Source organism: Pseudopipra pipra, chromosome 10 (assembly GCF_036250125.1).
Source record: "Pseudopipra pipra isolate bDixPip1 chromosome 10, bDixPip1.hap1, whole genome shotgun sequence".
Lineage (NCBI taxonomy): Eukaryota > Metazoa > Chordata > Aves > Passeriformes > Pipridae > Pseudopipra > Pseudopipra pipra.
In genome coordinates, this window is record NC_087558.1 from 12,362,974 (window position 1) to 12,387,532 (window position 24,559).

Below are 24,559 nucleotides of genomic sequence, written 5' to 3' on the forward strand. Positions count from 1 at the left end.
TCCGGGATAGCCCTGGCAGTGATCCCGGCAGGATCTGCGCAAGCGCCTTCTCCTCGCTATTTATAGCGTGCCAGCGGGTCAGGAGTCCGGTCGCGACAGCAGCGGGACGGGTGGTGCGGTGAGCGGGGGGATGCGAGCGGGCATCTGCCAGCAGGATGCGGCCCCGTCGGGGGCCGGCGGCAAGCGCGGCTCTGGCGAGCGGCCGGAGGTGCCCCGGAGCCTGGGGACGGGCTGGGCACCGCGGGCACCCCCGGGGAGCTGCGTCCCGCCAGCAGAGCGGGCCTGGTCGTGGCACAAGCCGAGCGCCGAAGGGAGTGCGGGCGGGACAGAAGCGCAGGGACCGGGCGGCGGCGGGGGGAGATGGAGCCGGGGACGGCGGCGGGGGAGCCGACCTCATCCTCTGGGTGGGAGGGGCGGCCCTTCCGTGCCTTGTCCTGCGCCAGCGGGCGGGAGCGGCCGCCCCGAGCCGGGTCCGGCGCGGAGGGGCCGCCGCTCCGGCAGCTCATGCCCTCGGTGCCCGGCACTAACGCCCTCCGTGCCTGCCGTCCCGGCAGGTGCCTCTGCACACCCCACGTCTCCCCGCTCCGCTGGGCCCTGCGCTGAGCCAGACCAGCTGCACCGCCGTGTCCTGACCGAAGGTTCCTGGGATGGCGTATGGCAAGCAGCACCCCGAGCCTGGCGACCTGATCGAGATCAAGCGACAACTTTACCAGCACTGGGCCCTCTACTTGGGGGATGGATATGTCCTCAACGTGACACCTGTAGGTAAGGCTGGTGCAGCCTGGCAGGGTGTAGAGGGGATGTTAACGTGCTTCAGGAGCCCTGTCTCCCTCTGTGGGCTGCTGGTGGACCCACCCTGTATGTGGAGATAGATGACCTTTCCAGGTGCAGCCAGAAACCCATCTGAGGTCTTGGAGGGGCTGGACAGGTTCTGCCTGGCTTATCTCCTTCCTACCTTTCCCAGATGAAGGAGCCCCATCTCTGTTGGTGAGCACTGCCTCAATATTTACAAGAAAGGCCAAAGTGAAGAAGCAGCTCCTGAAGGAGGTGGTGGGAAATAATGACTGGGAGGTCAACAACAAGTATGACCGCTCCCGCACTCCCCTCCCAGTGAAGGAGATCATCAAGCGTGCTGAGAGCTACATTGACACGGAGGTGACCTATGATGTGCTTGGCAAAAACTGTGAGCACTTTGTGACAATGCTCCGCTATGGCGAGAGTGTCTCTGACCAGGTAAGTACCATGAGATAAGCCTCTCTGTGCCTCACACAGCACCTCCTTGCTGCTCCCTGTGAGCCCCTGGACAGGGACACAGCCCACAGACTGTCTGGGGACAGCCAAGTCCCAGGTGTGGGGTCCAAACCAGCACTGCCTCTGGCCTCACCAGACACCCTGGAGCAGGAGGGTCACTGTGGTCTGTCTGCACCCTGACAGTGCCCTCTTACTGAATGCCACACCCAAAGGCTAAAACCCTGGGTGTAACCTCTTCTGCTTATGGAACAGATGTTTCTCATTCTTTTAACTGCCCTGATTATCCCTGCCTGCTTTTCATCAGCATGCCTGGGGTAAATATTGCTTATCATGATTCTAGCCTATGTTTTCCTTTCCCTTTACAGGCCAAGATAGCAATTGGTAGCATGCTGGCAGTAGGAGCTGCTGCTGTTGTCTCCACTGTCTTGGTGGGCTTGCTCAGGGGCAGATCCAGAGAGAAGGAGTACTGACAGCTTGTCAGGAAGAGCTCAGAGCAAGGCAGGGAGCCTCTGGCCGTGGAAGGTTTCTGCCCAGCCTCTGCCAAAACTGCCATTGGGCCTACTAACAGCAGCCACTCTGAAATAACCTAATCAAAGCCTTAATAAAATCTGAAAAACTACCAAAATAATATTACCATAAAATCCTCTTCTATGCATTTGAGTGTAGCTTTGTGTGTGAGTTAAATACTTCAGCCTTCCTTCTCCCATCCCTTTAGAAAGTGTAAGTTGAGCATCACCATTCAATGTGACCCCAGCAGCACCAGCCTGTTTGCCATATCTGCTGTTTTTTTTCATTGCTTATGATGATGCTTTGGTAGTTTGGGAGCATTTGCAAGCAAAGTATCCCTTCCTTCCCTGCCACCTCCCCTCCAGTGCTTTGCTGAGGACTGGTGCAGGCTTTCCACCCACATCCTCTTTTTCTCAGCTGACTCCTGTGGGCTCTTTCTGTGTATAAGGGATTTTAACCTTAACTTTCTGACAACATAAAATAAAAGTCTTCCTGAGCATATACTATGTGTCCTCCAGCTGAGGGCCTGTGTAGGTGGAAAACCCCTGGTTCCTAGGCCTACCAAAGGGCAAGCAAGGCATGTAAAGTGTCTTAGAGCTGGTGGCTGCAGTGCCTAAACTGAGCAGCTCCTGGGAGGGTGGGAGGTAGGAAGGAAGGGCAGGTGTTACAGGTTCTGTGATGGTGTTTTGCTCATTTTTTGCCTGCCTGGAAAGTGTTCCTTTCCCTGGCTCCTCTGGCTCCCTTTGGGAGTATCACCCCCCCCCCCCCCCCAGTCTGGGGAAGTCTGACAAAAAAAAACTCAGCTGGCTCTTTCTCAGTCATCTGTTTGTTCCACCAAAATTTCCCTCATCACCCCTGTAAGCCCAGTGATTGTTGGCATTAGCCCTGAGCAAACTTACTAGGTGATTTTTAAGGACCCTTCCAACCAACCCATTCTGTGGTACTACACTTTGAGCCACTGAAGCTTAGAGAAAGACCACTGGAGATGGCAGGGGCAGCCAGGAGCCTTTGTCCCCCAGATCTGGGACCATTGTCTCTTCAGTGACCACAAGTGGATTTTAAGCAGTTCATAGTCAGCACATCAATCTTTCCCCAGCCAGCAGAAAGGCAAAGCCAGGGGTCCCTGCAGTGCTGGGGGTGATGTCTGTGGAGAATGAGCTGTCAGGCACCTATTGCTCATCTCCCAATGTCCTGAGCCCTGCTATTTCCTTGTCACAAAGCTGATGTGTGAATTATCTGAGAAGAAAACTTTTGAGAAAGTCTGGTTTGCTTCTGTTTACTTGGAGTATCTGGCCTAAGTGTTCCCTGCAGCCCACCTGTAAGAAATAGACTCCTGTGTTGCTTTTATTTCAGGCAAGTGCCTGGCCTGTAAGGAGAGATGAGAGCAAAACAGCTGTCTCTAAGAGGCTTGCTGGTTTTATCTGCTCTTCACATCTTGTCGAGGTTTAACCCCAGCCAACAACTAAGCTCACTCCCCTACCAGCAGGAGTTGAAGTCAAAAAACTTCCTATGCACGCAAGCAAAGTAAAACAAGGACTTAATTCACTAGTTTTTTCACTGTCAGTTTTTTGATGTTCGAAATAACAAAGCCAAGACTTCTGGTTGTATTTTGTACTGCTGTCTTATTACCTTTAAATAAAGTTCTTATTTTTAATACCGGGAAACATATTCTCATAAGAGCGAAACTGAAACTCCTTTTTTGATTCCTGCAGTTGCCATGGAGTAGACTCAAGGCTGTTAATTTACAAACAGCCAAGAGATTAATCCCTACCTGTGCTCCAGGGCACAGCCAGCCTGCCCCTAAATGGGTGGGTTTGTGTAGGGATTTCATGTATCTGAATCTGTTGCACACCAGAGGATGAAAACCTGGGCTATTGAGTGTAAGCTGGGGAAGCCCCAGCACTGTGCAGTCCCACATGTGTTTGCAGGTGGGACTAATCTCATCCCTGCTCTTTGCTGCAAAGTCTTTTGCATTTATTTGAGGCCAGTTGGGATCTGTCTGCAGCATTCTCTGCCATTTTTGGTACCAGCCCACAGGGCCCTTCAGGGATTAATCATTACTGCAATATCCAAGACACAACCCAGCGCAGTCTCTAGCCTGGTCAACTGTAGGACAAAAGGGAAACAGTCCTTTCAAAATCACTGCCAAGCAGCTGACCCATGCTGTGGCTGGCTCTTGCTGTGAGCCGGGCAGCGTGCTCCTCCCAGGCAGCTGCACTACAGCTCCCTCTCTAAAGGCTTAAGGGTTGTGATCTGAATCATCCCCAAGGCTGCATAAAATGGATTTGACTGGCATACATTGAATCTTAAGGGAAAAAAAAAAAAGGCTTGGGGTTTATGCTATGACAGGAGGAGAGCGTGGCTGCAGGTAGGGCTAGAAAGACCCAACCCCTGTTTGCTCTAGGGAATGGTTCATAAACAGATGCACTCACCTCTGTAAAAAAAGGTACACAAAAGGTGAACAAGAGCACCAGCCACACATAAACTCTCCAGATCACAGGAGTGCAAAGAGACTGTTGGAAAAGACGTGGAGAGCCATTAGATTTAAATCCCTTGCCAAGACGTGCATCTATTCCTAATGATTTCAGATGTCTAACAAGTGGCAAGCACGGAGGAGGCACTTGAAGGTGACATCAGTTCTTTGCCACAGAGATCTGGGAAGTTTTGATGCCAGATTCCCCATGGCATGGATCTGCCTATCTTACTTAGGCTACTGCTGAAAGTTGCAGGTCAGGTGCCTGGGCAGAACCTGGAGCCCAAGTACTTTTGGGCAGCCACAGCTGATGCACATGTGTGCTTCCCCTCCCTCTGTGCTGGCCCTAGTGCCAGGCCTCCACCCGAATGCATCCTGTGCATGAAGGCCAGAGAGGAGCCACAGGCTTGGCCATTCCCAGCCTGGGCAGCACAGCTGGCAGCAGCTGTCTGTCTGCTCCATGCCCTGGATGAGTGCCTGGCAGGGCTGAGGTGGCCCAGGCCTGTGTGAGCTCATGGTGCTCCGGGGGGACAAGAGGGGAGGCAACAGTAATCCCTGCCCACTCACTTCTCCAACAAGCCTCCTCCAACATGCAAATCCACAATCCACCCTATTGTGCTTCTTTTTTTCTTTGAGGAAGAAAAGCTCAGCAAGCAGCAAATGCTTTTTTCTTCTCCTGGTTGCTGCTCAGTCTTTAAAGGAGAGGAGGACTGGTTCACTACTCACGTTCTTGTCAGCAGGTTGTAAGAGAAGTTTGAAAGGCTGTGGTGGGCTGGCCCTGGCTGGATGCCAGGTACCCACCAAAGCCTCTCTATCATTCCCCTCTGGAACTAGACAAGGGAGAGAAAATATAACAAAAGGCTCATGAGTTAAGGACAGGGAGAGGTCACTCACCGATTCCAGTCATGGACAAAACAGACCTGACTTGTGGAAATTAACTGAATTTATTACCAATCAAAGAGTAGGATAATAAGAAGCAAAACAAATCTTAAAACCACTTTCCCCACACCCTTCCCTCTTTCCTAGGGTCTACCTCCTCCCTCCCCATGGCACAGGGAGACGGCAAATGGGGGTTATGGTCAGCTCATCACAGATCGTTTCTGCCGCTGCTTCCTCCTGAGGGAGAGGAGTCCTTCCCCTGCTCCAGCGTGGGGTCCCTCCCATGGGAGACAGTCCTTCATGAGTTTCTCCAAAGTAAGTCCTTCCCACAGGCTACAGTTCTTCACAACTCAACTGCAGACCTCCATGGGCTGCAGGGGGACAGCCTGTGTCACCATGGTCTTCCCCACGGGCTGCACGGCAATCTCAGCTCTGCAGGGGAATCTCAGCTCTGGTACCTGGAGCACCTCATCCCCTCCTTCTGCACTGACTCTTGTCTGCAGAGTTGTTCCTCTCACATATTCTCATTCCTCTTCTCTTTGAGCTCAATTACATCTGTGCAATAACTTATTTCTCCTTCTTAAACACATTATCACAGAGGAACTACTACCATCCCTGATTGGCTTGACCTTAGCCAGGGGTGGGTCCATCCCAGAGCTGACTGGCATTGGATCTGTCACACATAGGGGAAGCTCCAAGCAGCTTCTCACAGAAGCCACCCCTATAGTCCCCCTCTGCTATCAAAAGCTGGCCGTGCAACACAAAGGGCTGCCCTTTCCATGACATGGAAAGGAAATGCACACTTTGTGATTACCTGCATGTTACTGTGCACAGTATCAATATCAGCAAGGAAGAGGAAGAGGCAGATTGCAAGCTGGAGGGCCAGGAGGACTGAAAAGACATCTAGGGATAGAAGAGCATTTGTGACCCTGGGAAGGAGGGGGGTTGGTGACCAAAATCTGCAAGTGTGCTGTTAGCAGCCCCAAATACTAATGCTGTACAACTGCCTCCAAGTCAAATCCCTTCCTTTTCACCCTCCTGCTAATAGAAGAGCTGGGGAATCAAAAGTGCAGGAGCTACTTCCCAGCAGCCTGTTGCAAAGCTCACCATCTACACTGTTTTTTCTTGCACAAGTGATTTGGCACATTCTGATTCCTATATGGCCACAAAAAACTGTGCAGCATATCATCTTCTGGAAGCACTTATTTTCCAAACCAAGATGCAGTCTCCTTTTTCAGCTCTGCTGCCTCCTTTCTCAAGGAAGAAGGATTTATGCAGAGCTTTTTGAAATGGAGAAGTAGGAGCTCACACAGAACAATCCACAGCATCCCCTTTCCTAGCAGCCTCTCCAGCCAGGGTTATTTTGAGGCAAGAACAGGCATCTGCAGAGTATATGTTGCTTCAGCTCTACTCACTGTTTGTATAGATGGAATTCCAGAAGGGCTTTCCCTTGGAAAAGACACAGGGCCATAGTGATGCAGCTGATAGAAGAGAGTGGTCACAGCTGTAATGTCTTTGTGACTGAGGACCGTGCTCTGGGCACATACTGGTGATACATAATGATAATTTCTCCTTAACTACTGTCTTGGTTTACTGACAAGATGTTTTAGGAGGTGGGACCTCTGGTCAGGTCAAAACCTCTCCTTATTTATTTCCCTCCCTCTAAATCACTAATTTTTTTTGAAACCACGAGGTGTCGCAGTGAAGTAGAAAAATTAATAACAGTTTTACTAAAAACTGAGAACAGAACAGAGCAAAACAAAAAACGCCCCAAACAAATAGCAGAAAAAACATGACCTAAACCACCCTCTCAGTTCTGTGCTACTGAGACGGCAGCGCCGTCCCGACTGAGGTCACGCGATCGCGAGGTACCCGGAGCAGAGCCGTGGCTGCAAGAGCGGGCGACGCGTGAAGTTCACAGAGGGGAGCTCTCACGAGTGCAGCTGCTCCCGGCCTGCATTGAGAGAGGGGGGACGTGTCCCTCACGCTTTCCAAAACTCTATGATGATATGAAAAAATTTTTAAAAAAAATTCTACGTTTAGCTAACCTATAAAAACTACCCTCCTTCACCTGCCTGAGACATTCACTCATTTTTCAAGTTGTTTTTTTTTTTCCCAACAGAGGAAAGCAGCTGCTCTCCCAAAGCCCCAGTTTTACATCAAGTCCTGCTCCTTTGCCTCCTCACCCAGCTAGAAAGGGCTCAGCCTCCTCTAATTCCCTTTATTCTTTTGGAAGAGTTAAAGTTATGTCATGGGATTTTTTTCCCCAGCTCTGGCGTCCCTACAACCAATCTACCCTCTGACAGGAATTACAGCTTTTCACATCTTTGTTAAACTTGAAGCCCTGTGTGACCTTTCTCCCCACTAAGTGATACCACAAAGGATAAAACTCTGTGGTGAGCACAGCGTATGACAAACAATGGGTATGCAGCACTTACTCAAAGCAGCAGAGTGGAACTAACAAACTGAATCAGGACAGGTGTTTAACCACAGTTAAGCAACCAAAGCATCTCGACCTTCCCTGCTCAAGACGTAAAACACAAACCCAAGCAGCTCCCACAGTGCAAGTTTAGTGCTGCAGGTGGTTTCTGCTTTCAGGTCCTGGGTTTGGGCTCTATAAGAAGAATAGAAAACAGGTCAAATTCCATAGACAAACTTTTTTTTCCTTAAGATGCTGCAGAGCCACTTTACTACCCTTCATCTGCAGTGGCTTGTTTCCTTTGTTTCATTCTACAGCTATGATTTTAATATCCAGCTTAAGCTGCTGTTGCTTTTTCATTACTAATTTGCTCAGCGGTCCTGGGACTCAAGCACATTTCTACACAAACAGCTAATTATCTTCACATCCATTTCATTAAACGGCATTATTGCTGGCTCCTACATATCTGTTTTCAGCTTATGAATAAACATTTTTTAAGTAATGGCAAGCAAGTCTATTCTGTGGTCACTGTTATATTCTGCCCTTTCATGTGACTCTACTCCTGTACCTGTTCCAGAAATACCAGCTACCATGAGCAAAGCCCTCCTAACACCACAAAAAACCTCCCAGCATTGGAGTTTGAGGATCAAAACCAATTCAAACCCCTCTTCTTCTGTATTTTATACAGTTACTGGGGAATGAAGTTTGGTTTATCAGCACCTTTGAGAAAAGTGCACTCCCACCCACAACCCCGCACACCGACCTTCGAGCAGGCAGCAGCATCCCATGACTGCACCCAGCAAACCCACCTGATCAACTCTGGCACGCACTGGATGTTGGGAATATTTGGGAGGTGAAGGCCATGGGGAGGCCATGGATACCTCCTACTCTGACAGTGATATCACTGCATGGACCATTTTCAAAGCCTCGCCTGTAAGGAGAGATGAGAGCAAAACAGCTGTCTCTAAGAGGCTTGCTGGTTTTGTCTGCTCTTCACATGCTGTCAGGGTTTAACCCCAGCCAGCAACTAAGCACCAGGCAGCTGCTCACTCTCTCCCATACCAGTTGGACTGGGGAGAAAACTGGAAGAGTTGAAGTGAAAAAACTTGTGGGTTGAGAAAAACTTGATTTAGCAGGTAAACCAAAAACCACGCATGCAAGCAAAGTAAAACATGGAATTATTTCATTGTTTTTTTTCAACATCAGTTTTTCAATGCTTGAAGTAGCAAAGCCAAGACCTCTGGTCATGTTTTGTAGTGCCCTTTGTTATTACATTTAAATAAAGTTCTTATTTTTAATACAGGAAAACATATTCTCTTAAAACTGAAACCGAAATCCTTTCTTGATTCCAGGAAACATAACTGAAACTTCTTTCACAGATAAACTAATTAGGAGGTTATACAGCAATCTCTGAGCTTTAACCTTTCTGTACTCAGAGAATTGCAAGGGAATGCTGTGTGAGGACAACACATGCACCTCTCACATCTCCAATTCATCCTGTAAAGGACAAGAATACTGGAATTACTTCATCTGGTGAACTTTCTTTTAGTTTGTGAAAGCTGTAGCATTTCACTGAATGCAGGGGTTTGCACCTGTACTGTGCTTGTCTGTGCAGTCAACCTTAATGTGATTATTAAGGGTTACCATTCCATGAAGTCTGGCAGATGCAAGGATTTGGTGGAACACTGCCTGAACCACGAGAGACCAGAGAGCCACTCGCTCACTCCCCTACCAGCAGGATTGGGGAGAGAACCAGAAGAGCTGAAGGGAAAAAACTTGTGGGTTCAAACAAACATGGTTCAGGAACTAAATCAAAAGCCACGCACACAAGCAAAGCAAAACAAGGACTTAAGTCACCAGTTTTTTCAGTGTTGAAATAACAAAGCTAAGACTTCTGGTTGTGTTTTGTAAAGCCCCTTGTTCTTACATTTAAATAAAATTCTTTCTTTTAACACAGGAAAACATATTCTCTTAAAACTGAAACTGAAAGTCCTTTCTTGATTCCTGGAAATGTGATCAAAACTGCTTTCCTGCCTAAACTATTTTGGTGGTTTGACAGCAATCCCTGAGCTTTAAGCTTTATGTATCCAGAACATTGTCTGCAACACCTATCAAGGGAGCACTGTGTGAGAGCAGCACATGCACCTCTCCCATGTCTAATTCAGCCTGGAAAGGGCAAGAATACTGCTATTACTTCAGCTGGTGAATTTTCTTGTACTTCTTGGAAGCTGTAGCATTTCACTGAATGCAGGGATTTGCTCCTGTACCGTGCTTGTCTGTGCAGTCAGGCTCAGGCTGATTATTATTTGGTTGCCTTTCCATCAAGCCTGGTGGGTGCACTGACAGGATTTGGTTGAACACTGCCTGAACCACGAGGTGAGTGTGAGAGGAGAAGCAGCAGAATCCATCACTTGCCATAGAGTTGTTTATGCTCAAGATGACCTCAGAGCTGGAAGACCCTAAGAATATTCAGTGTGGGAATATTCAGAACAGGACGGTTCCCAGGCAGAGGCGGCAGTGACGCCAGGAAGGACTCTGCCCTTCTGGCATCCGCGGGGCGTGCGCGGCCCGTCTCCCTTTCGAGCGGGTCGGCAGCGCGGAGGCGGCAGCAGCGGAACAGGGGCGAGGGTGAGCGGGGCGATGTGAAAGAGCAGGGAGCGGAGCTCGGGGGATGCGAGTGGGCGTCTGCCAGCAGGATGCGGCCCCGTCGGGGGCCGGCGGCAGGCGCGGCTCTGGCGAGCGGCCGGAGGTGTCCCTGGGGACGGGCTGGGCACCGCGGGCACCCCCGTGGAGCTGCGTCCCGCCAGCGGAGCGGTCCTGGCCGCGGCACAAGCCGAGCCCCGAAGGGAGCGCGGGCGGGACGGGAGCGCACGGACCGGGCGTCGGCGGGGGGAGCCAGGGACGGCGGCGGGGGAGCCGACCTCATCCTCTGGGTGGGAGAGGCGGCCCTTCCATGCCTTGTCCTGCGCCAGCGGGCGGGAGCGGCCGCCCCGAGCCGGGTCCGGCGCGGAGGGGCCGCCGATCCGGCAGCTCATGCCCTCGGTGCCCGGCACTAACGCCCTCCGTGCCTGCCGTCCCGGCAGGTGCCTCTGCACACCCCACACCTCCCCGCTCCGCTGCGCCCTGCGCTGAGCCAGACCAGCTGCACCGTCGTGTCCTGACCGAAGGCTCCTGGGATGTCACGCCGCAGGCACCAGCCTGAGCCTGGCGACCTAATCGAGATCAAGCGATCAGGTTACCAGCACTGGGCCCTCTACTTGGGAGATGGATATGTCGTCCACCTGACATCTGCAGGTAGGGCTGGTGCAGCCTGGCAGGGTGCAGAGGGGGTGCTGTGGTGCCCCGGGAGCCCTGTCTCCCTCTGTGGGCTGCTGGTTGACCAAAACTGTGTATGTAGATGGCCTTTCAAAGAGCAGCCAGAAACCCATTTGAGGTCTTGGAGGGGCCATACAGGTTCTGCCTGGCTTATCTCCTTCCTGCCTTTCCCAGATGAAGGGATCCAATGCCTGTCAGGCAGTAGTGACCCAACATTGAGGAAAAAGGCCAAGGTGAAGAAGCAGCTCCTGAAGGAGGTGGTGGGAACTGATGACTGGGAGGTCAACAACAAGTATGACCGCTCCTACACCCCCCTCCCAGTGAAGGAGATCATCGAGCGTGCTGAGAGCTTCATTGGCATGGAGATGACCTATCGTGTGTTTCGCAAAAACTGTGAGCACTTTGTGACAATGCTCCGCTATGGCAAGAGTGTCTCTGACCAGGTAAGTACCATGAGATAAGCCCCTGTGTGCCTCACACAGCACCTCCTTGCTGCTCCCTGTGAGCCCCTGGACAGGGACACAGCCCGCACACTGTCTATGGACAGTCAAGTCCCAGGTGTGGGGTCCATACCTCTGCTGCCTCTGGCCTCACTGGAGACCCTGGAGCAGGAGGGTCACTGTGGTCTGTCTGCACCCTGACAGTGCCCTCTTACTGAATGCCACAGCGTAAGGCTAAAACCCTGGGTGTTATCCCTTCTGCTTATGGGGAAAATGTCCCTCATTCTTTTAATTGCCCTGATTATCCCTGCCTGCTTTTGATTAGCATGCCTGGGGGAAAATATATTTGCTTCTTTTGTTTCCAGCCTGTGTTTTCCTTTCACTTTACAGGTCAAGAGAGCAATTCGACGGATAATCGTGTTAGGTGTCGAAACGGTCGCTTCTGCAGTTGTTGGTGGGGTTGTGGGTGCTGTCGCTGCTCCTGTTCTTGGTCCTGTTGGTGCTACTGTTGGTGCTGTTGTTGTTCGTGCTTCAAGTGCTTCTGCTGGTGTTCCTTTGGCTATCAAAGTTGTGAAGGCCTTGTTCTCCAAGGCAATCAGGAAAATCAGGAAAAAGAGAAAGAGCAACTGATGGGCCATTTGAAAGACCTCCAAGCAAGGCAGGGAGCCCCTGGCTGTGGGTGGTCATTGCCTAGTATTTGCCACACCTGATACCAAAGACTACCAGCAACTTTGCTGGCCTTCCTGCGATAATTAATAATTACAAGAAAATCTAAACAAACAAACTCATGTTGACCTAAATTCCTCTTCTATCTATTTGAGTATAGTTTTGTGTGCAAGTGCAACAATTCAGCCTTACTTCTCTCTTCCATTCCATTAAGAAATAACAAGTCAAGAGCGGAAGGTGATTACCAGCAGCACTAGCCTGGTTGCTACATTTGCTTTTATTTCAATGCCTGCGATGATTTTTGTGGCAGTCTGGGAGCACTTGAAAGCAAATTATCCCTTCCTTCCCTCCATCTTGCCTCCAGTGCTTTGCTGAGGACTGGTGCAGGCTTTCTATCCAACCTTCCTGTTTTTATCAGCTGAATCCTATGGTCTGTTTCTGTGAATATCTGATTTTAACCTTACCTTTCTGAAAAAGTTAAATTACAGTATTGCTGAGGTTTTACTGTGTGTCCTTCAGCTGAGGGCCTGTTTGGGTGGAAAACTACCAGTTCCCAGGCCTGAAAAAGGGCAGACAAGGCATGTGCAGTGTCTTGGAGCCTGTGCTGCCTGCAGGATCTAAACTGAGCAGTCCCTGAGAGGATGGGAGGTAGGAAGGAATGGCAGATCCTGTAGGCTGTATCCATCAGTGTTTTCATGGAGTGCTCTGATTTGGACAGGATGGAGTTCCGTTCATTTTTTTTCCTGCCTGGAAAGTGTTCCTTTCCCTGGCTCCTCTGACTCCCTTTGGGAGCAGCAGATCCCCAAATCTGAGGTGGCTTTTAAGCAGTTCATAGACAGCACATCAATCTTTCCCCAGCCAGCAGAAAGGCAAAGCTGGGATCCCTGCAGTGCTGGGGGTGATGGCTGTGGAGAATGAGCTGTCAGGCACCTATTGCTCATCTCCCAATGTCCTGAGCCCTGCTATTTCCTTGTCACAAAGCTGATGTGTGGATTGTCTGAGAAGAAAACTCTTTTGGAAAAGTCTAGTTTATTGCTCTTTACTTGGAGTATCTGGCCTAAGTGTTTGGAAGCCTGTGGCTTGTAAGGAGAGATAAGAGCAAAACAGCTTCTGTAAGAGGCTTGCTGGTTTTGTCTGCTCTTCACATCTTGGCGAGATTTAATCCCAGCCAGCAACTAAGGACCAGAGAGCAACTTGCTCACTCCCCTACCAGCAGGATTGGGGAGAGAACCAGAAGAGCTGAAGGGAAAAAACTTGTGGGTTGAAACAAACATGGTTCAGGAACTAAATCAAAAGCCACGCACACAAGCAAAGCAAAACAAGGACTTAAGTCACCAGTTTTTTCAGTGTCAGTTTATTGATGTTTGAAATAACAAAGCTAAGACTTCTGGTCATGTTTTGTAAAGCCCCTTGTTATTACATTTGAATAAAGTTCTTTCTTTTAACACAGGAAAACATTCTCCTAAAACTGAAACTGAAAGTCCTTTCTTGATTCCTGGAAATCTGATCAAAACTGCTTTCCTGCCTAAACTATTTTGGTGGTTTGACAGCAATCCCTGAGCTTTAAGCTTTATGTATCCAGAACATTGTCTGCAACACCTATCAAGGGAGCACTGTGTGAGAGCAGCACATGCACCTCTCCCATGTCTAATTCAGCCTGGAAAGGGCAAGAATACTGCCATTACTTCAGCTGGTGAATTTTCTTGTACTTCTTGGAAACTGTAGCGTTTCACTGAATGCAGGGGTTTGCTCCAGTACCGTGCTTGTCTGTGCAGTCAGGCTCAGGCTGATTATTATTTGGTTGCCTTTCCATCAAGCCTGGTGGGTGCACTGACAGGATTTGGTTGAACACTGCCTGAACCACGAGGTGAGTGTGAGAGGAGGAGCAGCAGAATCCATCACTTGCCATAGAGTTGGTTTTGCTCAAGATGACCTCAGAGCTGGAAGATCCTAAGAATATTTAGTGTGGGAATATTCACGCATTATGCTTACTTTAGGCTGTTTTCTGTTAGCTTTGAGAAGTGGAGTTTCTGCAGGAGATGACAATGTTGCAAAAAATACTTAAAACTCATCCTTCAGAGGCCTGGGATTCTTGGTGTTGGGGGAAGAGGGATAAGAAGCTCAGAGACTGTAAGACAACTTTTACAAAGCAAGCTACTGCATTATAAAATTATATTAGGATAACATGTTTATTATTATAGTATTATATTATTATGCTTATGTAATTGACTGGCTAGATTATCATAAATATTAAAACAATGTAATAGATAAAAAAATTGTGTAAGGAATGTGTAAGAAAAAGTCACTTGCCCCTATTTCTGAGGGGGAAATCCAAAAGGATAATCCTGTGTGATTGTGTATGTTAGGATTTTAAAAGCCTCTAGACAGGATTTTACAGCCACACATGACGGAGTGTGTCCATGGGCCAACTTGGGAATGCTGATGACAACGGCACTGGGCAGCCTCTCGTCCCAGCACTCCACAGACTGAAAGAGAGGAGATTAACAAGAGCAGGAGAGGAGCTCCTACGTACCCACAGTCATTGGTGCCACCACAGCACCTACCCATGCAGTAACTGATGGAGGGAGAATCAGGAAAACACAAGCCTTGCATGTAGCTGATCCCGTGGTGGAGCACAGCTGGCTTAGCACTTGACGGTACCTCGGAGCAGGGACTTGTGTTGGCCCTGGAGAAGGCAGTGGCTGTTTCCAGAGGACAGTGTATATAGAGAGGGGTTGGGGCAGAGTACACAGAGCAAAATGAGGATGAAGTTTTGAAAGAGGCTGTAATGGGAGAGGAAATGCTGCCACTTTATTGCAGACAGTGTTTTCCCCTCGGTACCAGGGGCCACAGAGAGGGAGCCAGGTGTGAACACTGGCAGCACCTCCTGTGGCTGCAGCTTGGCTTTTCCCGGCATTTTCTCCTCCACGGTGTATGTGGACGGAAAGACACAGAAATTGGTGAAACAGTACAGCAGCTCCCAAGCCAGGCTTTAATCAGCAGCCAGAGGTTCTTGTTCTGCAGTCAGTGCTGTTGCCCTTCACTGGAAGGGAGGACCACTCGAAGGTAGAGGCTCCCTGCAGGGTGGCGGTGCAAGCCATCGTCGGTGGCAGGACCACAGTTCCCACCCAACGGGTGGTTTTGGCAACACCCTCGGGAGCGGAGCCCCGAACCGAGGGGAGGGACAGGACGGGACGGTTCCCAGGCAGAGGCGGCAGTGACGCCAGGAAGGACTCTGCCCTTCTGGCTTCCGCGGGGCGTGCTCGGTCCGTCTCCATTTAGAGCGGGTCGGCAACGCGGTGGCGGCAGCAGCGGAACAGGGGCGAGGGTGAGCGGGGCGATGTGAAAGAGCAGGGAGCGGAGCTCGGGGGATGCGAGCGGGCGTCTGCCAGCAGGATGCGGCCCCGTCGGGGGCCGGCGGCGGGCGCGGCTCTGGCGAGCGGCCGGAGGTGTCCCGGAGCCTGGGGACGGGCTGGGCACCGCGGGCACCCCCGTGGAGCTGCGTCCCGCCAGCAGAGCGGGACCGGCCGCGACACAAGCCGAGCCCCGAAGGGAGCGCGGGCGGGACGGGAGCGCAGGGACCGGGCGGCGGCGGGGGGAGACGGAGCCGGGGACGTTGGCGGTGGAGCCGACCTCATCCTCTGGGTGGGAGGGGCGGCCCTTCCGTGCCTTGTCCTGCGCCAGCGGGCGGGAGCGGCCGCCCCGAGCCGGGTCCGGCGCGGAGGGGCCGCCGCTCCGGCAGCTCATGCCCTCGGTGCCCGGCACTAACGCCCTCCGTGCCTGCCGTCCCGGCAGGTGCCTCTGCACACCCCACGTCTCCCCGCTCCGCTGCGCCCTGTGCTGAGCCAGACCAGCTGCACCGTCGTGTCCTGACCGAAGGCTCCTGGGATGGCGTGTGGCAAGCGGGACACCGAGCCTGGCGACCTGATCGAGATCAAGCGACCACTTTACCAGCACTGGGCCCTCTACTTGGGGGATGGATATGTCGTCCACCTGACATCTGCAGGTAAGGCTGGTGCAACCTGGCAGGGTGCAGAGGGGGTGTTGGGGTCCACCAGGAGCCCTGTCTCCCTCTGTGGGCTGCTGGTTGACCAAAACTGTGTATGTAGATGGCCTTTCCAGGAGTAGTCAGAAACTGATTTGAGGTCTTGGAGGGGCCACATGGGTTCTGCCTGGCTTATCTCCTTCCTGCCTTTCTCATGAAGGGATCCGATGCCTGTCAGCCAGTAGTGACCCAACATTGAGGAGAAAGGCCAAGGTGAAGAAGCAGCTCCTGACGGAGGTGGTGGGAACTAGTGACTGGGAGGTCAACAACAAGTATGACCGCTCCCGCACCCCCCTCCCAGTGAAGGAGATCATCGAGCGTGCTGAGAGCTACATTGGCATGGAGATGACCTATAATGTGCTCTGGGTAAACTGTGAGCACTTTGTGACAATGCTCCGCTATGGTGAGGAGATCTCTGACCAGGTAAGTACCATGAGATAACCCCCTGTGTGCCGCACACAGCACTTCCTTGCTGCTCCCTCTGAGCCCCTGGACATGGACAGAGACCACAGACTGTCTGGGGACAGCCAAGTCCCAGGTGTGGGGTCCAAACCAGCACTGCCTCTGGCCTCACCAGACACCCTGGAGCAGGAGGGTCACTGTGGTCTGTCTGCACCCTGACAGTGCCCTCTTACTGAATGCCACAGCCTAAGGCTAAAACCCTGGGTGTTACCCCTTCTGCTTCTGGAGCAGATGTCTCTCATTCTTTTAATTGCCCTGATTATCCCTGCCTGCTTTTCATTAGCATGCCTGGGGGTAAATATAATTGCTTCTTTTGTTTCCAGCATGTGTTTTCCTTTCCCTTTACAGGCCAGGAATGCAACTGTATGGATACACGAGTTGGTTCACAGTGCATCCAGCATTGGACTTGTCATTAATGCGACTCTGGCTGCTGCTCCTTTTGGTCCTGTTGCTGTTGTTGTTGCTGCTGTTGGTGCTGGTGCTGTGGCTGCTACTTTTGATGCCCTAAAACTGCAGTTTCGGAGATTGTAGGACAAATTTTACAAAGCAAGCTACTGCATGTTCATTATTATATTATTTAATTATTATGCTTTATGTAATTGACTGGCTAGATTATCATAAATATTAAAATATTGTAATAAAGAAAAAGTTGTGTAAGGAATGTGTAAGAAAAAGTCACTTGCTCCTATTTCTGAGGGGGAAAACCAAAAGGATTTTACAGCCACACGTGATTGAGTGTACCTATGGGCCAACCAGGGAAATGCTGGTGACAATGGCACTGGGCAGCCCCTCGTCCCAGCACTCCACAGGCTGAAAGAGAGGAGATTAACAAGAGCAGGAGAGCAATTCGAGTTTGGACCCCTCTCTCTAGTAAAGTGGTCACTTTTTTAGCTGCCGGTGGTGTGGCTGTGGCTACTGCTGGTGCTGGTCCTCTTGGTGCTGCTGTTGGTCCTGCTGCTCTGCTTGACAGAGCTCAGAAGGCCGTATTGTAGAAGGCAATCAGGAAAATCAGAAAGAGCAACTGATGGGCCATTTGAAACACCTCCAGGCAAGGCAGGGAGCTCCTGGCTGTGGGTGGTCATTGCACAGTATTTGCCACACCTGATACCAAAGACTACCAGCAACTTTGCTGGCCTTCCTGAGATAATTAATAATTACAAGAAAATCTAAACCAATAAACTCATGTTGACCTAAATACATCTTCTATCTATCTGAGTATAGTTTTGTGTGCAAGTGCAACAATTCAACCTTGCTTCTCTCTTCCATTCCATTAAGAAATAACAAGTCAAGAGTGGAAGGTGATTGCCAGCAACCTTAACCTATTTCCCACATTTGCTTTTATGGGATGATTTTATGCCCGGGATAATTTTTGTGACAATCTGAGAGCACTTGAAAGAAACTTTTCTGTTCTTCCCCCCCCAAACCTCCACTGTTTTGCTGACTGACTGGTGCAGGCTTTCTATCCAACCTTCCTGTTTTTATCAGCTACCGGCTGGGGGCTGTTTCTGTGAATATCTGATTTTAAACCTAACTTTCTGAAAAAGTAAAATAAAAGTATTGCTGAGGTTTTACTGTGTCCTTCAGCTGAGGGCCTGTTTGGGTGGAAAACTACCAGTTCCCAGGCCTGCAAAAGAGCAGACAAGGCATGTGCAGTGTCTTGGAGCCTGTGCTGCCTGCAGGATCTAAACTGAGCAGCTCCTGGGAGGGTGGAGGTAGGAAGGAAGGGCAGGTCCTGTAGGCTGTTCCCTCAGTGTTTTCAAGGAGTGCTCTGATTTGGACAGGATGGTGTTCTGTTCATTTTTTTTCCTGCCTGGAAAGTGTTCCTTTCCCTGGCTCCTCTGACTCCCTTTGGGAGCAAGACCCCCAAATCTGGGGAGGTCTGACAAAAAAACCCAGCTGGCTCCTTCTCAGACAGCTGTTTGTTCCACTGTGCCATCACACTTTCCCTCTTCACCTCTATAAGCCCAGTGATTGTTGGCATTAGCCCTGAGCAAGCTTACTAGAACATTGTTAAGGTCCCTTTCAATCGACCCATTCTATGGTTCTACTCTTTGAGCCACGGAAGCACTGAAGCTTAGAGAAAGACCACTGGAGATGGCAGGGGCAGCCAGGAACCTTTGTCCCCCAGATCTGGGACCATTGTCTCTTCAGTGACCACAAGTGGATTTTAAGCAGTTCATAGTCAGCACATCAATCTTTCCCCAGCCAGCAGAAAGGCAAAGCTGGGATCCCTGCAGTGCTGGGGGTGATGTCTGTGGAGAATGAGCTGTGAGGAACCTATTGCTTATCTCCCAGTGTCCTGAGCCCTGCTATTTCCTTGTCACAAAGCTGATGTGTGGATTATCTGAGAAGAAAACTGTTTTGGGAAAGTATAGTTTATTGCTCTTTACCTGGAGTATCAGGCCTAAGTGTTTGAAAAATCCTGTTCCCTGTAGCCCACCTGTAAGAAATAGACTCCTGTGTTGGTTTTATTTCAGGCAAGTGCCTGGCCTGTAAGGAGAGATGAGAGCAAAACAGCTGTCTGTAAGAGGCTTGCTGGTTTTGTCTGCTCTTCACATCTTGTCGAGGTTTAATCCCAGCCAACAACTAAGGACCGGAGAGCCACTCACTCACTCCCCTACCAGCAGGACTGGGGAGAGAACCAGAAGAGCTGAAGGGAAAAAACTTCTTGAAACAAACATGGTTCAGGAACTAAATCAAAAGCCACGCACACAAGCAAAGCAAAAAAAAAAATTGAAATAAAAAAGCCAAGATTTCTGGTTGTGTTTTGTAAAGCCCCTTGTTATTACATTTAAATAAAATTCTTTCTTTTAACACAGGAAAACATATTCTCCTAAAACTGAAACTGAAAGTCCTTTCTTGATTCCTGGAAATCTGATCAAAACTGCTTTCCTGCCTAAACTATTTTGGTGGTTTGACAGCAATCCCTGAGCTTTAAGCTTTCCGTATTCAGAACATTGTCTGCAACACCTAGCAAGGGAGCACTGTGTGAGAGCAGCACATGCACCTCTCCCATGTCTAACTCAGCCTGGAAAGGGCAACAATACTGCCATTACTTCAGCTGGTGAATTTTCTTGTACTTCTTGGAAACTGTAGCGTTTCACTGAATGCAGGGGTTTGCTCCAGTACCGTGCTTATCTGTGCAGTCAGGCTCAGGCTGATTATTATTTGGTTGCCTTTCCATCAAGCCTGGTGGGTGCACTGACAGGATTTGGTTGAACACTGCCTGAACCACGAGGTGAGTGTGTGAGGAGGAGCAGCAGAATCCATTACTTGCCATAGAGTTGGTTTTGCTCAAGATGACCTCAGAGCTGGAAAATCCTAAAAATATTCAGTGTGGGAATATTCACGCATTGTGCTTGCTTTTGGCTGTTTTCTGTTTGCTTTGAGAAGTGGAGTTTCTGCAGGAGATGACAATGTTGCAAAATGGACTTAAAACCCGTCCTTCAGAGGCCTGGGCTTCCTGGTGTGGGGGCAAGAGGCATAAGAGGCTCAGAGATTGTAAGAGAATTTTTACAAAGCAAGCTGCTGCATGTTTATTTTTATAGTATTATATTATTATGCTTTATGTAATTGACTGGCTAGTTTATCATAAATATTAAAATAATAATATAATAGATAAAAAATTGTGTAAGGAATGTGTAAGAAAAAGTCACTTGCCCCTATTTCTGAGGGGGAAATCCAAAAGGATAATCCTGTGTGACTGTGTATGTTAGGATTTTAAAAGCCTCTAGACAGGATTTTACAGCCACATGTGATGAAGTGTACCAATGGGCCAACCAGGGAAATGCTGGTGACAATGGCACTGGGCAGCCCCTCGTCCCAGCACTCCACAGGCTGAAAGAGAGGAGATTAACAAGAGCAGGAGAGGACCCACCACCACACCTGCCCATGCAGTAGGGTTGGCCCTGGAGAAGGCAGTGGCTCTTTCCAGAGGACAGTGTATATAGAGAGGGGTTGGGGCAGAGTACACAGAGCAAAATGAGGATGAAGTTTTGAAAGAGGCTGTAATGGGAGAGGAAATGCTGCCACTTTATTGCAGACAGTGTTTTCTCCTCGGTACCGGGGCCACAGAGAGGGAGCCAGGTGTGAACACTGGCAGCACCTCCTGTGGCTGCAGCTTGGCTTTTCCTGGCATTTTCTCCTCCATGGTGTATGTGGACGGAAAGACACAGAAACTGGTGAAACAATACAGCAGCTCCTAAGCCAGGCTTTAATCAGCAGCCAGGGGTTCTTGTTCTGCAAGAGAACGTCATGCGGAGTGACAGGGCACAGAGTCAGTGCTGTGGAGGGAGTGCTAGGAAGCACCGCTAGGCGGTAGAGGCTCCCTGCAGGGTGGCGGTGAGCACCATCCCACCCAACGGGTTGTTTTGGTAACACCCTCGGGAGCGGAGCCCCGAACGGAGGGGAGAGACAAGACGGGACGGTTCCCGGGCAGAGGAGGCAGTGACCCCGGGAACGACCGTGCCCTTCTGGACCCCCGGGGCGTGCCCGACCCCTTTCCATTTAGAGCTGGTCGGCAGCGTGGTGGCAGAAGCAGCAGGACAGGGGCGAAGGTGAGCGGAGCTCGGGGGATGCGAGCGCGCGTCTGCCAGCAGGATGCGGCCCCGTCGGAGGCCCGTGGCGGGCGCGGCTCTGGCGAGGGGCTGGAGGTGTCCCGGAGCCTGGGGACGGGCTGGGCGCCGCGGGCACCCCCGAGGAGCTGCGTCCCGCCAGCGGAGCTGGACCGGCCGCGGCACAAGCCGAGCGCCGAAGGGAGCGCGGGTGGGACGGGAGCGCAGGGACCGGGCGGCGGCGGGGGGAGATGGAGCCGGGGACGGCGGCGGGGGAGCCGACCTCATCCTCTGGGTGGGAGGGGTGGCCCTTCCGTGCCTTGTCCTGCGCCAGCGGGCGGGAGCGGCCGCCCCGAGCCGGGTCCGGCGCGGAGGGGCCGCCGCTCCGGCAGCTCATGCCCTCGGTGCCCGGCACTAATGCCCTCCGTGCCTGCCGTCCCGGCAGGTGCCTCTGCACACCCCACGTCTCCCCGCTCCGCTGCGCCCTGCGCTGAGCCAGACCAGCTGCACCGCCGTGTCCTGACCGAAGGCTCCTGGGATGTCACGCCTCAAGCACCAACCCAAGCCTGGCGACCTGATCGAGATCAAGCGACCACTTTACCAGCACTGGGCCCTCTACCTGGGGGATGCATATGTCATCCACGTGACGTCCGAAGGTAAGGCTGGTGCAACCTGGCAGGGTGCAGAGAGGGTGCTGGGGTCCACCAGGAGCCCTGTCTCCCTCTTTGAGCTGGTTGCGGACCCACCCTGTGCGTGGATATGGCTTTTCCAGGAGCAGCCAGAAAGCCATCTGAGGTCTTGGAGGGGCTGGACAGGTTCTACCTGGCTTATCTCCTTCCTGCTTTCCCCCAGATGAAAGCATCCCAGCCCTGTCAGCTGGCAGTGTGACAATATTGACCAAAAGGGCCAAGGCGAAGAAGCAGCTCCTAAAGGAAGTGGTGGGAACTGATGACTGGGAGGTCAACAACAAGTATGACCGCTCCTGCACTCCCCTCCCAGTGAAGGAGATCATCAAGTGTGCTCAGAGCTACATTGGCAGGGTGGTGACCTATCGTTTGCTTCGCAAAAACTGTGAGCACTTTGTGACAATGCTCCGCTATGGCAAGAGTGTCTCTGACCAGGTAAGTAGCATGAGATAAGCCCCTGTGTGCCTAACACAGCACCTTCTTGCTGCTCCCTGTGAGCCCCTGGACAGGGACACAGCCCGCACACTGTCTATGGACAGTCAAGTCCCAGGTGTGGGGTCCAAACCAGCACTGCCTCTGGCCTCACCAGACACCCTGGAGCAGGAGGGTCACTGTGGTCTGTCTGCACCCTGACAGTGCCCTCTTACTGAATGCCACAGCGTAAGGCTAAAACCCTGGGTGTTATCCCTTCTGCTTATGGGGAAAATGTCCCTCATTCTTTTAATTGCCCTGATTATCCCTGCCTGCTTTTCATTAGCATGCCTAGGGGAAAATATAATTGCTTCTTTTGTTTCCAGCCTGTGTTTTCCTTTCACTTTACAGGTCAAGAAAGCAATTCGACGGACTTTCGTGTTAGCTGGTGAAATGGTCGCTTCTGCAATTTTTGGTGGGGTTGTGGCTGCTGCCGCTCTTCCTGTTTTTGGTCCTGTTGTTGCTACTGTTGGTGCTGTTGTTGCTCGTGCTTCAGGTGCTTGTGCTTGTGTTCCTTTGGCTATCAAAATTGTGAAGGCCTTGTTCTCCAAGGCATTCAGGAAAATCAGAAAGAGCAACTGATGGGCCATTTGTAAGACCTCCAAGCAAGGCAGGGAGCCCCTGGCTGTTGATGGTCATTGCCCAGTATTTGCCACACCTGATACCAAAGGCTACCAGCAACTTTGCTGGCCTTCCTGCGATAATTAATAATTACAAGAAAATCTAAACAAATAAACTCATGTTGACCTAAATTCCTCTTCTATCTATTTGAGTATAGTTTTGTGTGCAAGTGCAACAATTCAGCCTTACTTCTCTCTTCCATTCCATTAAGAAATAACAAGTCAAGAGCGGAAGGTGATTACCAGCAGCACTAGCCTGGTTGCTACATTTGCTTTTATTTCATTGCCTGCGATGATTTTTGTGGCAGTCTGGGAGCATTTGAAAGCAAATTATACCTTCCTTCCCCCCACCCTGCCTCCAGTGCTTTGCTGAGGACTGGTGCAGGCTTTCTATCCAACCTTCCTGTTTTTATCAGCTGAATCCTATGGTCTGTTTCTGTGAATATCTGATTTTAACCTTACCCTTCTGAAAAAGTAAAATAAAAGTATTGCTGAGGTTTTACTGTGTGTCCTTCAGCTGAGGGCGTGTTTGGGTGGAAAACTACCAGTTCCCAGGCCTGCAAAAGGGCGAGCAAGGCATGTGCAGTGTCTTGGAGCCTGTGCTGCCTGCGGGATCTAAACTGAGCAGTCCCTGAGAGGATGGGAGGTAGGAAGGAAGGGCAGATCCTGTAGGCTGTATCCATCAGTGTTTTCATGGAGTGCTCTGATTTGGACAGGATGGTGTTCTGTTCATTTTTTTTCCTGCTTGGAAAGTGTTCCTTTCCCTGGCTCCTCTGACTCCCTTTGGGAGCAGCAGACCCCCAAATCTGAGGTGGCTTTTAAGCAGTTCATAGACAGCACATCAATCTTTCCCCAGCCAGCAGAAAGGCAAAGCTGGGATCCCTGCAGTGCTGGGGGTGATGGCTGTGGAGAATGAGCTGTCAGGCACCTATTGCTCATCTCCCAATGTCCTGAGCCCTGCTATTTCCTTGTCACAAAGCTGATGTGTGGATTGTCTGAGAAGAAAACCCTTTTGGAAAAGTCTAGTTTATTGCTCTTTACTTGGAGTATCTAGCCTAAGTGTTTGGAAGCCTGTGGCTTGTAAGGAGAGATAAGAGCAAAACAGCTTCTGTAAGAGGCTTGCTGGTTTTGTCTGCTCTTCACATCTTGGTGAGATTTAATCCCAGCCAGCAACTAAGGACCAGAGAGCAACTTGCTCACTCCCCTACCAGCAGGACTGGGGAGAGAACCAGAAGAGCTGAAGGGAAAAAACTTGTGGGTTGAAACAAACATGGCTCAGGAACTAAATCAAAAACCACGCACACAAGCAAAGCAAAACAAGGACTTAAGTCACCAGTTTTTTCAGTGTCAGTTTATTGATGTTTGAAATAACAAAGCTAAGACTTCTGGTCATGTTTTGTGGAGCCCCTTGTTATTCCATTTAAATAAAGTTCTTTCTTTTAACACAGGAAAACATTCTCCTAAAACTGAAACTGAAAGTCCTTTCTTGATTCCTGGAAATGTGATCAAAACTGCTTTCCTGCCTAAACTATTTTGGTGGTTTGACAGCAATCCCTGAGCTTTAAGCTTTCTGTATTCAGAGCATTGTCTGCAACACCTAGCAAGGGAGTACTGTGTGAGAGCAGCACATGCACCTCTCCCGTGTCTAATTCAGCCTGGAAAGGGCAACAATACTGCCATTACTTCAGCTGGTGAATTTTCTTGTACTTCTTGGAAACTGTAGCGTTTCACTGAATGCAGGGGTTTGCTCCAGTACCGTGCTTGTCTGTGCA

General features: G+C 50.7%; 3 protein-coding genes across 6 annotated transcripts; all 3 read left to right on the forward strand.

The window, feature by feature from the left end:
* Window positions 1–11: 11 nt before the first annotated feature.
* Window positions 12–12,449, forward strand: LOC135419632 (phospholipase A and acyltransferase 1-like). Of its 4 annotated transcripts, none has more exons than XM_064666256.1 (4): window positions 12–118; window positions 10,613–10,823; window positions 11,019–11,287; window positions 11,675–12,449. In XM_064666256.1, exons 2-4 carry the CDS (start codon window positions 10,706–10,708, stop codon window positions 11,912–11,914), a joined length of 627 nt encoding a protein of 208 aa, XP_064522326.1. In that variant the 5' UTR covers window positions 12–118; window positions 10,613–10,705; the 3' UTR covers window positions 11,915–12,449. The 4 variants fall into 4 exon arrangements, with proteins under 4 accessions (XP_064522326.1, XP_064522328.1, XP_064522327.1 ...); XM_064666258.1 differs by lacking the exons at window positions 10,613–10,823; window positions 11,019–11,287; window positions 11,675–12,449 and adding exons at window positions 555–765; window positions 965–1,233; window positions 1,617–2,255; XM_064666257.1 differs by lacking the exon at window positions 12–118 and adding an exon at window positions 9,409–9,905.
* A 105-nt stretch (window positions 12,450–12,554) lies between these two features.
* LOC135419636 (phospholipase A and acyltransferase 3-like) lies at window positions 12,555–23,284 on the forward strand. The gene is made up of 4 exons (XM_064666264.1): window positions 12,555–15,278; window positions 21,456–21,666; window positions 21,863–22,131; window positions 22,519–23,284. The coding sequence occupies exons 2-4, from the start codon at window positions 21,549–21,551 to the stop codon at window positions 22,747–22,749; spliced, it is 618 nt and encodes a 205-aa protein (XP_064522334.1). The 5' UTR covers window positions 12,555–15,278; window positions 21,456–21,548; the 3' UTR covers window positions 22,750–23,284.
* LOC135419320 (phospholipase A and acyltransferase 1-like) lies at window positions 15,839–17,114 on the forward strand. Its single transcript, XM_064665594.1, has 3 exons — window positions 15,839–15,956; window positions 16,156–16,418; window positions 16,806–17,114. Exons 1-3 carry the CDS (start codon window positions 15,839–15,841, stop codon window positions 16,986–16,988), a joined length of 564 nt encoding a protein of 187 aa, XP_064521664.1. The 3' UTR covers window positions 16,989–17,114.
* Window positions 23,285–24,559: the final 1,275 nt, after the last annotated feature.